This window comes from Microtus pennsylvanicus, chromosome 1, assembly GCF_037038515.1.
Source record: "Microtus pennsylvanicus isolate mMicPen1 chromosome 1, mMicPen1.hap1, whole genome shotgun sequence".
NCBI classification, from domain to species: domain Eukaryota; kingdom Metazoa; phylum Chordata; class Mammalia; order Rodentia; family Cricetidae; genus Microtus; species Microtus pennsylvanicus.
This window is the reverse complement of record NC_134579.1, coordinates 152,527,437-152,542,410: the sequence shown is the minus strand read 5'-3', so window position 1 is coordinate 152,542,410 and position 14,974 is coordinate 152,527,437. Positions and strand designations below refer to the sequence as shown.

Sequence of the window (14,974 nt, the reverse complement as noted above, 5' to 3'; positions counted from 1 at the left end):
AGCCTTATTTTTAATTAATTTAAAGGGATCAGATCTAGAGTGATGTGAGAGAGCTTTCTTCTTAATATTTCGTGTTTCCTTGTCACATTTTGTTATTGATTATTTTCTCTTCTGATCTTGAATTATCTTACTTTTTTTACTTAGTGATCACTGAGTCTTTATTTCAAATACACAAACATTTGGAAAAATTCACCAGGGAAGCATTCAGAATGAGAATTTCCAGAGGGGAAGTTATCTAGTGACATTGTGTTCAATGTATGAAAAGCCACTCAGATTTGGATTTATTAAGAAGTATAAATAACTTTTAATAACAACAAAGGGTTTTATTACAGCTCCTAATATGTTGGTATAAAGTTGTTTATTGTGTTCTGCAGTTACCACTTTTCAAATTCTTATGAGGAGGTTGGAAAGATGGTTCTGTGATTAAGAAATTGCACTGTTCTTGCTGAGGACCTGAGCTCAGTTCCCAGCAGCATCCACACTGGCTTCCATCGGCACCCACATATGCATGGCATATACTCACACAGATACACATAAATGCATATAGATAAAAGGAAATAACTCCTTAAGAAAACATAGTGAATATACTGTTATACATGCCAGGAGCAAAGTTAGGAAGACAAGTATGAGGTCAGAGTTGTTGGGATTAAAAGCCTACACCACCATATACAGTCGTCAATTGTGTTTTTCTTGGAAATTTTTAGGTGCTTTATTTACTTATTGAGTGTGGGGAGAAAAACCAAGGACTTAGGCAGAGATCAAAGAACAACTCCTGGAAATGGGACTCAGTTTTCTCCTGCCTCTATTGGTGTCCTCCTGATTGAGCTTAAGATATCAGGCTTGGTGGCAAGTTCTTCTACCTGCTGAGACAAAGCACTACCCCTATCTCATTTATTTATTTTTGGGACAGGTTTCTCTATATAACCTTGGCTGACCTGGAACTTACTATGCAGACCAGGCTGGTCTCAGAGTGACAGATTTATGCTGATCGTATGTTCTGAAAACTGATATAAAAGACATGATCCACCAATCCTGACCTATTTATTTATTTTTAAACAGAGACTAGTATGTTCCAGGCTGGCCTCTTACTCATATGCTATATAGCTGAAGATGACCTTGATAACCTGCGGATTCTCATGCCTACTACCTAAAGTGCTAGGATTTGGGGTATGTACCATCACATCTGGCCTTTGAAATACATCTCCCTCTGTAGCCCAGGCTGGCAGGAAAACAAAAACAATTCTCCTCTCCCAGCCTCCCAGGGATTGGGATTATGTATCTCTGTAACCATGTCTGTAAATTTTTTCATTTCATATTTTTTTTTGATGTCTCGTTTCTAGAGTTCTTTATGTATTTTGGAAATCAGCTCTCTGTTGGTTGTGGGGTTAGTGAAGATATTTTTCCATCGCATAGACTGCCTTTTTGTCCTATTGACAGTGTCTTTCACTCACCTTAGAGAAACTTGAGTTTAATAATGTCCTATTTATTAAATGTTGATCATAGTTTCTGAGTTTTGGTGTCCCGTCCAGGAAGCTGTTTACTGTGCCAATGCACTCAAGGCTATTCCCAACTTTCTCCTCTATTACTCTCAAAGTATTTGGATTTATATTTATTTATCCACTTAATCTTCAGCTTTGTGCATGGTGAATATGCATTTATTTGCATTCTTCTACATATTGACATTCAGCTAGATCAGAACATTTGTTAAAGTGATTTCTTTATTTCATTGTATAATTTTGGATTTTTTTTTTTGAAAATTGGGTGTCCATAGGGTTGTGGATTTACATCTGGGTCTTCAATTTAATTCTATTGTTCCACCTGTCTGTTCTCATGCTGATAGTTTGCAGTTTTTGTTATTTAGCTCTGTAGTAGAGCTTAAAATCAGAGATGCTAATACCTCTAGGGGTTCTTTTACTTGTACAGGATTGTTTTTGTTGCCCTGGGATTTTTCCATATGATGCTGAGTATTTTTCTTTCAAGTTCTTTTAAGAATTTTGGAGCAGGGAAGCACATATCTTAATTAAGGGAGCCATCTTAGGGTTGGGAAGAGACTTGGACCTAGAGGGGCTTCCAGGTGCCCAAGGCGAGGTCCCCAGTTAGTTCCTGGGGCAGCTGAAGATAGGGAACCTGAAATGATCCTATCCTATAGCCATACTGATGAATATTTTGCGTATCACCATAGAACCTTCATCTGGCGATGGATGGAGATAGAGACAGAGACCCACACTGGAGTACTGGACTGAGCTCCCAAAGTTCCAATGAGGAACAGAAGGAGGGAGAACATGAGCAAGGAAGTCAGGACCAAGAGGGGTGCACCCACCCACGGAGACAGTGGGGCTGATCTATTGGGAGCTCACCAAGGCCAGCTGGAATGAGACTGAAAAAGCAGGGGATAAAACCGGACTCTCTGAATATGGCGGACAATGAGGGCTGCTGAGAAGCAAAGGACAATGGCACTGGGTTTTGATCCTACTTCATGTTTTGGCTGTGTGGGAGCCTAACCAGTTTGGATGTTCACCTTCCTAGACCAGGATGGAGGGGGGAGGACTTTGGACTTTCCACAGGGCAGGGAACCCTGACTGCTCTTCAGACTTGAGAGGGAGGGGGAGAGGAGTGGGGGGGAGAGGGAGAGGAGTGAGGGGACTGGGAGAGAAGTGGGGGGGGGGAGTGGGAGGCTGGGAGGAGGCGGAAATTGTTTTTTTCTCAATAAAAAAAAGAAAGTTAAAAAAAAAGAATTTTGTTAAGATTTTAATGGGAATTGCACTGAATCTGTAAATTGCTTTTGGTAAAATGTCGATTTACATGTTAACCCTACCGCTCTATGAACATGAGAGATATTTCTATCTTCTGATATCTTCCCCAATTTATTTCTTCAAAATTTGAAGTTATTGTCATATAGGTGACTTACGTGATTAGAGTTACTCCAAGGTATATTTTTATTATTTGAGACAATTGTAAGGGATATTAATCCATAATTTATTTCTCAGCCCCTTTACCATTTGAACATAGGAGGAATACAGATTTTTTTAAAAGTTGATCTTGTATCCAGCCACTTAACTAAAGGGGTTTATTGGCCATAGAAGTTACCTGATAGAGTTTCTGTGGTTGCTTTTATATACTATCATATCATCTGGAAATAATGATACTTTGACTTTTTCTTTTCCAATTTGCATGCCTTGATTTCCTTTACTTGTGCTATTGTTCTAGCTAGAGCTTCAAGTACTATATGGAATAGATATGGAAAGAGTGGACAACCTTGTCTTGTTCCTATTTTAGTGGAATTGCTATGAGTTTCTTTCCAATTAATTTGATGTTAGCAATCAACTTCCTACATATTTCTTTTATTGTGTTTAGGCATATCTCTTATATTCCTGGTTTGTCCAAGACTGGTAAAATTCTGTGCTGAAACCATTAGGCCCTAGACTTTTTTTGTTGAAAGGTTTTTGATGACTGCTTCTATTTCCTTACATGTTATAAGTCTATTTAAACTGTTCACCTGGTCTTGATTTAATTTTGGTATGTGGTACCTGTCCACAGAACTGTCCATTTCTTTTACATTTTCCAATTTTGTGGAGTACAGGTTTTTGTAATATGACCCATTGACTCTCTGTATTTCCTCAGTGTCTGTTGTTATGTTCCCTTTTTATTTCTGATTATGTTAATTTGGATAGTCTCTCTCTGTTTTTAGATTAGTTTCAATAAAGGTTTGTCTATTTTGTTGATTTTCTCAAAGAATGAGCTCTTTGTTTCATTGATTGTATTTTTTGTTTCTATTTTATTGATTTCAGCCCTCAATTTTATTATTTTCTGTCTTCTGCTCCTAGGTGAGTCTGTTTCTTTTGTTTTAGAGCTTTCAGGTGTGCTGATAAGTCACTAGTGTGAGATTTCTCCACTTTCTTTATGTAGGTACTTAGTGCTCTGAACTTTCTTCTTAGCACTGCCTTCATAGTGTCCCATAGGTTTGGGTACATTATGCCTTCATTTTTGCTGAATTCTAGGAAGTCTTTAATTTTTTCCTTTATTTCTTCCTTGACCCAGGGATGATTCAATTGAGCACTGTTCAATTTCTATGAGTTTGTAGGCTTTCCATAGTTAGTGTTAAAGTCTAACTTTAAACCATGGTGATTCAATAAGATACAGGGGTTATTCCAATGTTTTTGATGTAGGAGTTCCTTCTGTTTGTGTGTTGCTTTCATAGTATAATAAATAAAGAAACTGCCTTTGCCTTGTTGATAGGACAGAACTTAGGAAGGCAGAGTAGACAGAACTGAATGCTAGGAAGAAGGGCAGAGTGTCAGACGCTATGGATCTCTTGCCTGAGACGGACGCTGGTTAGAATCTTGCGGGTAAGCCCCAGTCACATAGCAATACACATTAATGGAGATGGGTTAAACTAATATGTAAGAATTAGACAATAAGAAGTTAGAGCTAATGGGCTAGGCAGTGTTTAAATGAATACAGTTTCTGTGTGATTATTTTGGGTGTAAGCTAGCCAGCTAGCCGGGAGGGAACAAAGGGCTACCCTCCTCATGCAACAGTTTTTGTGTCTGTTGAGGTTTGCTGTTACCAACTATGTGGTCAATTTTAGAGAAGGTTCCATGAGGTACTGAAAAGAATGTATATTCTTTTTCTTTGGGTGAAATATTCTACAGATGTCTGTTAAGTCCATTTGAGTCATGACATCTGTTAATTCTCTTATTTCTCTGTTAAGTTTTTATCTGGCTGACCTGTACATTGGAGAGAGTGGGGTGTTGAAGTCTTCTATTCAAGTCTTCTCTTCAGTGGTTTGATGTGTGATTTATTTAGGATTTGATATGTGAGTTAAGCTTTGGTAATGTTTCTTTACATATGAGGTTGTTCTTGTATTTGGGGCATAGATGTTCAGGATTGAGACTTCATCTTGATGGATTGTTTCCGTTATGTGTCCTTTTCCATCTCTTCTGATTAATTTTAGTTTGAAATATATTTTGTTAGATATTAGAATAGCTATCCCTGCTTGTCTCTTAAATTCATTTAATTGGAAAATCTTTTCCGAACCCCTTACTCTGAGGTAACATCTGTGTTTGAGGTTGAGATGTGTTTCTTGTGTATAGCAGAAGGATGCATCCTGCTTTTTTTTTTTTTTTTTACCAATTCTCTTTTCCTGTGTCTTTTTATAGTTAAATTGAGTACACTAATATTAAGAAATATTAATGAACAGTGGTTTTTAATTTCTGTTATTTTTCAGTGATAATATTTGTGTGTTTCCCTTCTTTAAGGTTTGCTGGTATGAGGTATTCTGTTGTCTGTGTTTTTGTTGGTGCAGTTAGCTTCCTTGGGTTGGAGTTCTCCTTCCAGTAATTTATGTAGGGCTAGACTTGTGGGCAGGTATTGTTTAAATCTGGTTTTGCAAGGAATATCTTGCTTTTTCCATCGATGGTGATTGAAAGCTTGGCTGGGTATAGTAGTCTGGGCTTGCATCCATGGTCTCTTAGTGTCTGTAGCACATCTGTCCAGGACCTTCAGGCTTTCATGGTTTCCATTGAGAAGTCAGATCTAATTCTGATAGGTCTGCCTTTATATGTTCCTTAACCTTTTTCATTTGCAGCTCTTAATATTCTTTCTTTATTCTGTATGTTTTGTGTTTTGATTATATGGCAAGAGAAATTTTTTTTGGTCCAGTCTATTTGGTGTTCAGTAATCTTCTTGTACCTTAATAGGCATATCCTTCTTTAGGTTGGGAAAGTTTTTCTATGGTTTTGTTGAATATATTTTCTGTGCCTTTTAGCTGGAGTTCTTCTCCTTCTCCTATGCCTATTATTTTTAGGTTTGGTCTTTTCATGGTGTGCCAGATTTTCTGGATGTTTTGTGTTAAGAATTTGTTGGATTTAACATTTTCTTTGACCCTTGAATATATTTCTTGTATCATATCCTCAATGCCTGATTTTTTTTCTTCCCTCTCTTGTATTTTGTTGGTTATGCATGTGTTTGTAGCTCCTGCTCATTTACCAAGATTTTCCATTTCCAAAATTCTCTCAGTTTTTGTTTTCTTTACTGCTTCTTTTTGTTTCCAAGTCTTGAACCATTTGAACTGTTTGCTTCATCTATCTGATCATGTTTTCTTGGTTTTCTTTGGGGTTTATTGATTTCTTCCAATGTTTTGTTTGTGTTTTCCTCCATTTCTTTAAGGGGTTTTTGTTATCTTCTCTTTAAGAGTCTCTACCATCTTTAAAAAGTTATATTTAAAGTCATTTTACTCTGCTTTCTCTGTATTAAGATGATCAGGTTTTCCTGTTTTATTATCACTGGGTTCTGGTGTTAGCATGCTGCTTTTTAGGTTGCTGAATGAGTACCTACCAGTCTCTTCCTCCAATTGGTGCTGGCAGTGTCTTTGCCTCTTTGTCTAATCCTTGTAGTTGCTGTCTGTGTCTTAGAAATCTGCTCTTTGTCTGCTTTGTGAAGTTGTTGTCTTTGTCTCAGGGAGCTTCTGAGGTCTCTCTTGGCCTGCTCTCTTGGTCTGTTCTGTGAAGTCACAGTCTGTGCTACAGAGTTTCTCTGAGGTCATGGGGGAATGGGTGGGTTTGGGGGCAGAATGGGACTTGTAGCTTACGAGGTCTGATTAATGGGGGGTGTTGGAGAAGCCTGCCTGCAAGAAGCTTGCCTGCTGGCTGGCTAATGAAGCTGAGGCAGGTGGTGTAGGGACCTAAGGTTTGGCTCTGGTACCAAGGGCCTAGAGAGTGTGGTGACCACCTGGGTTGCTGATCACTCACCTTTTGGTGTGCTCTGTGCCAAGACTATACTTCTAGGTACTGATATCTGTTCTTGTTTTTGTTAGGTCAGTGTTTTGTTTCTTGGCTTCTATTTCCTCTCTGGTTCTTAGGAGACTTATATTAGGTGGCTGTATATTGATGTAGGAAAACCTTCTGGGATCTTGAGAGGTATGCATGTGGGGAGTTCCAGGTAAAATGTGTTTCTGGGCACTGGGAGCTAACACCTACAAATAGAGATGTGCTGGTGGCATTCAATGGCATTGCAAATGAGAGGAAAGCTGGGTGTTTCACCAGGCTGTGCTTTGTTAGTCCCCTTGACATGGGGCCAGGGAGTGAAGAATAGCAACAGGTCTTGTTGAGAGCTGGAGATGTGACTGGGAGATTGGTCTAGGAAAACTGATGAGACAGGTAAAATCTGTAGTTAGTCTACCTAGTGTTCATTTCTAACAAATGCAAATTGCACTGACGTAATTTGATGTGAAAAATAAGGTGTCCTGAGTACAAAAACTCAGTTCAAGACTCCCATGTACTCTGAAGCAGGTGAAGGCCAAGGTGGTCCGGACACTCCCACAATTAGAACACATTCTGAACCAAGTGTCTCCTTCCTGATCTAAGGGAACTTAAAAATCCCATAGCAGTTGAGGGAATGTATGCTCAGAGTCTCCCAGCAAAAGGGAAGAAAAGTGCTGATAATGAACCTATAGGTCCTATTGTTAAAAAGCCTCAGCTTCTTCTTTCTCACAATAAGCATGAACATAAGTTAACATTTCTGCTTCATTCCTCCACACTGCTTCCTGTCCTTCCTGCTTAATGTATTCACATTTGTTCCATATCATGGGACTGTTTGCTCAGGCAGGGAAAATCTCTCCTTCAGTACACAGGCTTTTATTTATTCTGTATTGTGGTTGAGACAAACACCAGGCATTTACTGACACCACAGACAGTAGCAAGGTCTTCCTACAACCCATACATATCTGTCTCATTTATGTCCATAAACAGCTGCAGACATAACTTTTGTCTTCACAAGCCAGTCATGCCATGAGTGAGGGTTGCTCCTGCCCTCTCAAATAGCCTCCTGGCTACTTAGTTTATTGTATAACTGCTTATTCTTCTAGCCTTAAACATTTTGTGGAGGGAAGATGGAGGCCAGCCATGCAAAGAGCTGGCAAAGCATTGGAGACCCACTGAGCATCTGACTGCAGTTCATGTGGTGCCAAATCCTTTCTCTCAAACTTTTTTTTAATGAGTCATTTCTTCTATCAGTCCAACAGGCAACACCGTCCACTGAGCCCAGGTTATATCCACTTGGTGCCAGGCAGGGAAATTACTAGTCTTATCAACTGGTTTATTCCCTGAACTGAGAAAGACAACACATGCGAAGGTAGAAATGATAGGTAAGTCAGATGTAGCTTGGTATACTTTCAGGAACTACAGAGAAGGGGAAGTTAAGTAATCCTAAAACTGAAAATCTAATGAGTTCTGAGTTGAGGCTGTATTGAAGAAAGGTCAGGTAATGACCCCAGTGGAGCATGAGACAGACTTATGAGTCTTACTCATCAAGGAAGAACAGCAACTTTTTTGAGAAGTAAAACTCTAACAGGGCGTAGTGGCCCCATCTCACTCTTTCACAATGAATGTGCTGTTAACCTTCATCTCTAAACAGTAGGAGATCTCTAGGCAAAGGAACATATGACTATGTTGCTGCTCTAGGTAGATTACTAATATGGAGTGATGCCGGAAGATCTTACTGATCGAAAACCAATAAATTTCCGGCAGTAATCTGAACCTAAACAATGCACCCATCAGTATATGTGATTGTATATGTGGGTTTCCAAATTGTTCCAGTATAGAACTGAGTTCATGATGTATATACAGTTTGGAGGGTTAATTTATGACTATTTCTCTAGTCTTATCAGAGTTAAGAGTGTGCATTGATGTCTTCTGTTCTCTATTGTCTCTGCGAAGCAACTTTGAAAGGCATAGATGTTTTAGGATAGGAACTGATTCTGCACTTTCCTTCCTTTCTTCCCCCTCTCTCTTTCTGTATGTTTGATAAAGGTAGCTTGTGTCCTGGAACGAGTTTGCTTTGTAGGAAGATGCAGGTTTGCTTGGGGGAGAGATTATCTGTTGACTGTGAACATCGGAATAATGCAGGAAGCAGAGTCCTGTAGCATGGAGTGGGCTATGGACAACAATAGACTATTAGAATGGCATCTGGAGTGTTGAAAGTAAGACAAGGAGATGGGTGAGAAACCTTGAGTTCTGAAAGAAGTGGGTGGTGTGACAATATAGATGCATCGAGTCTTTACTGAACCTTGACTTGACTGAAGCACAAAGTAAATCATGTCAGTGAAATCTGGAGTTAATATCAGAATGTGAAGAGAAGGAGGAAAAACTGAGGCTTGCTGCTCACTGCCACACAGCCAGTACCAGAGAAAGTTTAGGGAGAGTGCTAACGCTGTAAGTGATGCACTGAGAGACGCTGATCTTCCTTCCATCCTGGGTTTGTATTTCCTTAATTGTTATTTTCTTCTGAATTCTTCAACATCTGTAAGGGACAGCCCCTCCCCATGCCATCTATGCATCTAATTCCTTTTAGATTCCCTTTCCTCAATCTCTGTCCTCTCCTTCCCAAATCTTCAATCTGACATTTTATGTGTGTCTCAATGCCACAGATACCAATGCTCCATGGAGGAAATTCAACTGATTCCATATAAAATATCAGTATAATATAAAGACAATGACAATGACTTTCCTTTCCAGGTTAGCATGATGAACATTTCAGGTATATGGACTCTAGTTTATAATTCCTGAGATTAAGAAGAGTGTGCCACTTAGTTTTTGACAACTGTACACAAGTTAGTGCCATCTGGGAAGAGAGACTCTCCCCTGAGAAATTGCTTCTATCAGATTTACTTATAGGACAGTGTGGGATGTTTTCAATTAATGACACAAAGAGACCTCAATAAATGGTTGCTGTCTAAGTTCCATAATAAGAACAAGGCAGGGCTGCAAAAACTTGGATTCATGGCACTACCATCCTTCTATCCTAGCATATAGTTGGCTAATCTAAGTTATAGGAGATAGATCTGGGACTCCCAGAATACTGAATATCGCACCTTGACCCAGACAGCCCTTCTCTTTCTGGTTCCCTTTGTTGTTCCCACCATTTCTCTCATAGGTTCAGGAGCTTCAACAACAGCCTCTGGACTATAGGAAAACACTGGCAATGGGTAATGCCAGGATAACAGTTTGCTGATGCAAGGACAATGAGTACTGCTCATGTTTCCCATCAACTACCACCAAGTGCAATATAGTGCATGGCATCCTGGGACCTAGTGTTGAGTACATAGTGGGTAAAAATCTAGAACGCCTTGAGTGAGTGGCAACATGTGGGAATCAAGATCAATTAGTCCTCTTCATTGACCTCCCATGCCATTGTCAGAGCTTCAGGTCTAGACCTTCAGGACTAGACTTGATAGATCAAGACCAAGAGATGTCTCCTCTATCAATAGGCCTTCCAGACTGATAAAAAGTATGACAAGTTCAGGAATACCTTCTCATGGTGATAGAATAAGTGGTCCACTGAGGGAACAGACAGGCATCTTTTGATTTTGTGATTTAAAGGTTGAGAGTTCAAATAGTGAGATTTGGATCATCATAGGCACGGAGTGATGTTGCAGTCTAGACTATGACTTTATTTATTATTTTTTAATTGAGGTATTTCTAGCCCAAAAGACAGAGGCTATTGCCATATTGAGTGTGGTCATTTATAATAATAGAAAATGGCACATAAAAGGATGAAAAGCAGAGGATGCTCTGAAGTCAGGGCACGACCCAGACAGATGAGATAGGATGCTTCCTCATATGATAGATTCAAAATAGAGTTGGATCAGTCAGGAAATACCCACAGTAGTTGAAGGGACAGAAATTCTTTTAGTGAAAGAGGATCTCATCACAACACCCACACCTTCCCCTGCATCCCAAAACACATTTGCTCCTTGGACCTTCTTAGAACAATTCCTCAATAAAAGCAAATGGATTTCTTACAGAAATTTTGGATTATCATATTTATTTTTTAAACCCTAGGACCTTAAAAGATGTACTTCTATCTCTTCTGATTACTTCCCAGCTTCATGATAGGTCCAACTCTGGTTGCGCCAATGCTCAAACAGCAGAGTACCAAGAATTATGAAGACCAAGCCAGCTAGCCCCATCCTGATGAGATTTTCCACTGTGTGATCCTGGGTGTCTGAGGCTGTGGTTTGGGTAAAGAAGTCACAGACATTAGGTAAATAAAAATTCCCCCCCAATAACAAGTTGTCTACCTGGGGTACCTGCCTTTCCTGGGTAGGACTTGGACCTTCTGTATCCAGTACTAGAACTTTGATTTACCTGTTTTAGGTTTGCATGCATCCTTTGATAGTTTGATGTTCATAGCTGATCCTAAGAAGGAAGAAGAGATGTAGAATTGTGAAGTGCTTAACAGGCCCAAGTGTTTTCTTTGGGATCCATGTTCCCATTTCCTGTAAATGCCAGCTGTTCTTATTATATAAGTTCATGAAGGTCTGTGATGAGTCTTTTCCTTGCTGAATAAGATATATAGAAATCCCTCTGGTATTCTTATGAAAAATCCTCATCCTTACTGTGCTCTTTAAGGTCAAAGTATATTGTGAAATCTGTTTAGAATAAAAATTTAATCTGAATTCCAAGGGATCAAGATTAGTCAGAAAAATCACAGTTCAGAATAAATGAAAACTTCCTGAGTCCTCTGCTCAAACTACCAGACCAGATTATGTCAAAATAATCCCATGAAATAGGTTTTCCTATTGAGTATCCAAGATCCCAAGGTGAAATCTGCACATTGGAGGCTATTGAAGTCTATAGCACATAGAACTGACATTCTAGATCCCCCTCTTTTGTCTATACCATAGCTAGTTCTCTTTATTTTTTATATTTGTTTAATAGCCTATTAACTTCTTATCACATGATTAGAAACACCTACAAAGAAACCCACCAAGACTCAAAAATACCCATCCATGCTTGCATGCTGTAAGGTGTAGTGCTGTGAATCTACAAAGAAAAAAAATAAACTTCCAAAACTACTACTTGGCTAATAGTAATAGGCTGAAGTATTGTTATTATAAAGACATGTAAATATATATGTATACATATATGCACATGTATAGATTTGTATACTGTATACAGTATCTGACATGTATTTGAAGCAAAAAAAGGTATGCTGGAAAAAGAAATGGATGTACCTAGAGATTATTGCAGTATCGCAAATCAATCAGGCTAAGAATTGCCAAATATCACATGCTCCCTAGATCCCTATTTCTCTCTCTCTCTCTCTCTCTCTCTCTCTCTCTCTCTCTCTCTCTCTCTCTTCTCTTTCTTTTCTTTTCTCTCTCTCTAGGTCAGGTAGGAAGCAGATCCTTCTGACATAGGTTGTTCTCTATCCTTTTTCTTATCATAGTTAATGTGGAAAATATAAGATCGATGTGAAATGTCATGTAGAATGTTGTGTAGTGGTAACTTTCAATAAAGACCTGGAAAGAGGCTGGAACTGTTGTCACTCACTGCCCTAAGACTGTAACAACTCCTGTTGAGTGTCTGGAACCTTCTAGATTTCACTGGGGAGCTGGGAAAGTAAGTGAGTATTCCTTGATCGACCCTCCTATTGGCCTCCACCCTCATCAAGGATGAATATCCCACTAACCACCCACCCACTAGAGTCTCTCATTTTGATCCCAGTCAGTAATTCTTCTAAAGCAGGATCCCAAATGATACTTTCACCTCACAGAGTTCTGGCTTACTTCACTTGAATCCAGGAGTTCCACACTAAGTGTGTGACAATAGTTATGACAAAAAAAATTGACAACTGTAGCATCTCTAGATACCCTCAAGTGCTGAGGTCACATCACTCATGGAGAATTCTGCCTGGAGCTAATGAGCAGGAGTAGATGGACTGCTCCCTTCTTGTACAGAATGAAAACGTCCTCTGTTCATCAACCAAAATACCAGGGCAGCATTTGCTCCTGGGAGTTGTGTTGAACCAGGCTGCTCTGAGAGAGATTGTGTGATGCGAGATCTTGCTACAGAGGAGCAATCTACCATGTTCTGTTGTCTGTAAGGACCTGGTCTCTTTCTGTCTCTTTTTTCCTCCCTCCTTCTCCTGTCTCAGAGTCTATTCCTTTCTGAGACCTTCTCCTTTCATCCTGTCTATCATTTCTTAGATTTTCACAAGGTCCTATAATGACCGAGTTCCTGAATTGGTTTCTAGGGCTTCTAACCTGCAAACAGATGTCTATGGTACCCACCACTCAGATGAGGGGTCATGTGTATACCATAGTCTCTGTACTGGCACTCACAGAAGCTATTCTCAGGGGCCAGGGTATAGTTAGTCTGAGAGAGCTCAGTCTGGCTGTGCAGGCCACAATGCTGGGAGAGGTTATTTCCCCCTTCATTGTCCAGGACAAGTCTGTCACAGCCAGCATCAGGACAACCGTGGATGATCAGTGTCTCTAAAGGGGCCAGGATATGGTTTGGGATATGGACTGGCTTTCTTGATAGCCCTGGAAGAAACATAGGCAGGTGAATAAGGAGCTAGTTCCTCCCCCAAATTTTCTCTCTCCCAGCTTACCTTGTTGGTGCAACTGCCTCTCACACTCTGGTACTCTGCCTCAAGGTTCAGAAATCCTCCCAGCACGGTTCAAAGAAAGATTAGCATTTCAAATATGATTGGGACAATCGTGGAACTAACTCACCTAAGATTTGTATTTCCAGGTGGTCACTGGGTTCTGACCAAACATGTGGGTTTGCCTTGTAGTAGCCATAACATTTGAATGTTCCACTGCTGCTAGAAGTCATAGGGCCCACAAAGAACAGGGCCTGGAACTGCCCAGCCGATGTCTTCTGTGACTCCATGATCATGGAGTGCTTCAGTTCTCCTTCCTTGATCACAATGAACCTGTCATATTCCTCCTGTGAGAAACACTTGAAGGTCACATTCTCTCCTGGGGTCACCACACATCTGGGCAGGACTGATAGGCAGGGTTTATTCTCAAAGATCCCTTGGAGAGAAACAGAGTTTTCACATTCTCACAAAGCCCACCTTGTCAAGCAAGGCTAGGCTGCAAGAAAGGGACATCCTGAGAGCGGTCCCGGCCTCCTGAAGATAGAGCCTGGGGAGGTACCTCTTACCTGTCACTACCAGCTCAAGGTTGTCACTCTGTGCTGACCAGCCAGAAGTGGTCACATAGAAACAGTAATATTGGCCTCCATCATATTGTCCAATCGAGTTTATGGAGAATACAGCTTTCTCCCCACGTATTGTTGAGGATTGTCTATGTTGGACATTTTTAAATTTCTTAATAAAAAGAAGGTACTTCTGTGCATCTGAAGTCCCCATACATGAGATGTTCACTTGCATTCCCCTAGTGACCAGAGAGCCTGGCTCAGCTTTGATGGTCGGCTTTGGTAAGACTCCTACAAAGAATCAGTAGATAGGTGTCCTGGGACATGCTGCATTAGATCCTAGCACTTAGCCCTGCACAATTCCCATATCCAAAGATTAGCCCGTATCTGCTGCTCTCTATTCTTACTGCCTAGCGTAAGGAAGGAGGAACGACTTAGGAAAGTCGTGTATACACTTACCTGCCAGCACTGGGCTCCTGGGTCTCAGACTCAATCCTGGAAGAAAGTTCCCTGTTCAGGATTTCACCCTGACCTCTCAGAAAGATCTTCCCTCCAGAGAACCTCACCTCCCGTGCCCCTCGAACTTTCTGCTGGGAAAGTCTTGGGCTGTGCTATACAGTTCCTTCTGGATCACGGTTTCCTCCCACTCTTCTCATCTCACCCAAACAGAGCAGGACCGCAAAGGTGAAAGTCATGGCATAGTTTCTCGGTGACGGCAACTGTGTGTGTGGAGAGGGCCACAGTGCCTGGTCAGATGGACTGGAAAACGTGATGTGATTTTTGGAGACTCGGAGCTCCACGTCAAGTGGTCACACACTTCAGGATAGCCACAGGAAGGGGAACTGCCCTTCCTAAGGGCCTGGCTCTCATTTCCCCAATGTTATGGCTTGGACAGGCTCCAGATTCTCTAGTCAATTCTTCAAAGATGGTGTTATTTCCCGACTCCATTCACCTCTGCTCAATTGGTCCTCATCATGCCAATATCCAGGAGGAAATATCTGTAGACCTTAGCTCTCCATTTCACG

The 14,974-nt window shown here is 40.5% G+C and overlaps 1 protein-coding gene across 1 annotated transcript; it reads right to left on the bottom strand.

The window, feature by feature from the left end:
- Nucleotides 1-10,776: 10,776 nt before the first annotated feature.
- LOC142842450 (leukocyte immunoglobulin-like receptor subfamily A member 5) lies at nt 10,777-14,733 on the bottom strand. Its single transcript, XM_075959167.1, has 6 exons — nt 14,611-14,733; nt 14,409-14,444; nt 13,956-14,240; nt 13,520-13,825; nt 11,145-11,195; nt 10,777-11,007 (listed from the first exon to the last, which is right to left on the bottom strand). The coding sequence occupies exons 1-6, from the start codon at nt 14,642-14,644 to the stop codon at nt 10,871-10,873; spliced, it is 849 nt and encodes a 282-aa protein (XP_075815282.1). The 5' UTR covers nt 14,645-14,733; the 3' UTR covers nt 10,777-10,870.
- Nucleotides 14,734-14,974: the final 241 nt, after the last annotated feature.

Excerpts from the sequence above, each read along its gene's own strand:
- LOC142842450 (XM_075959167.1), bottom strand. The coding sequence starts at position 14,644 with ATGACTTTCACCTTTGCGGTCCTGCTCTGTTTGG. Across the intron at positions 14,445-14,610 it reads TGCGGTCCTGCTCTGTTTGG|GATTGAGTCTGAGACCCAGG; the intron begins GTGAGATGAGAA and ends ACTTTCTTCCAG. Across the intron at positions 11,008-11,144 it reads TGCATGCAAACCTAAAACAG|CCTCAGACACCCAGGATCAC; the intron begins GTAAATCAAAGT and ends CCCAAACCACAG.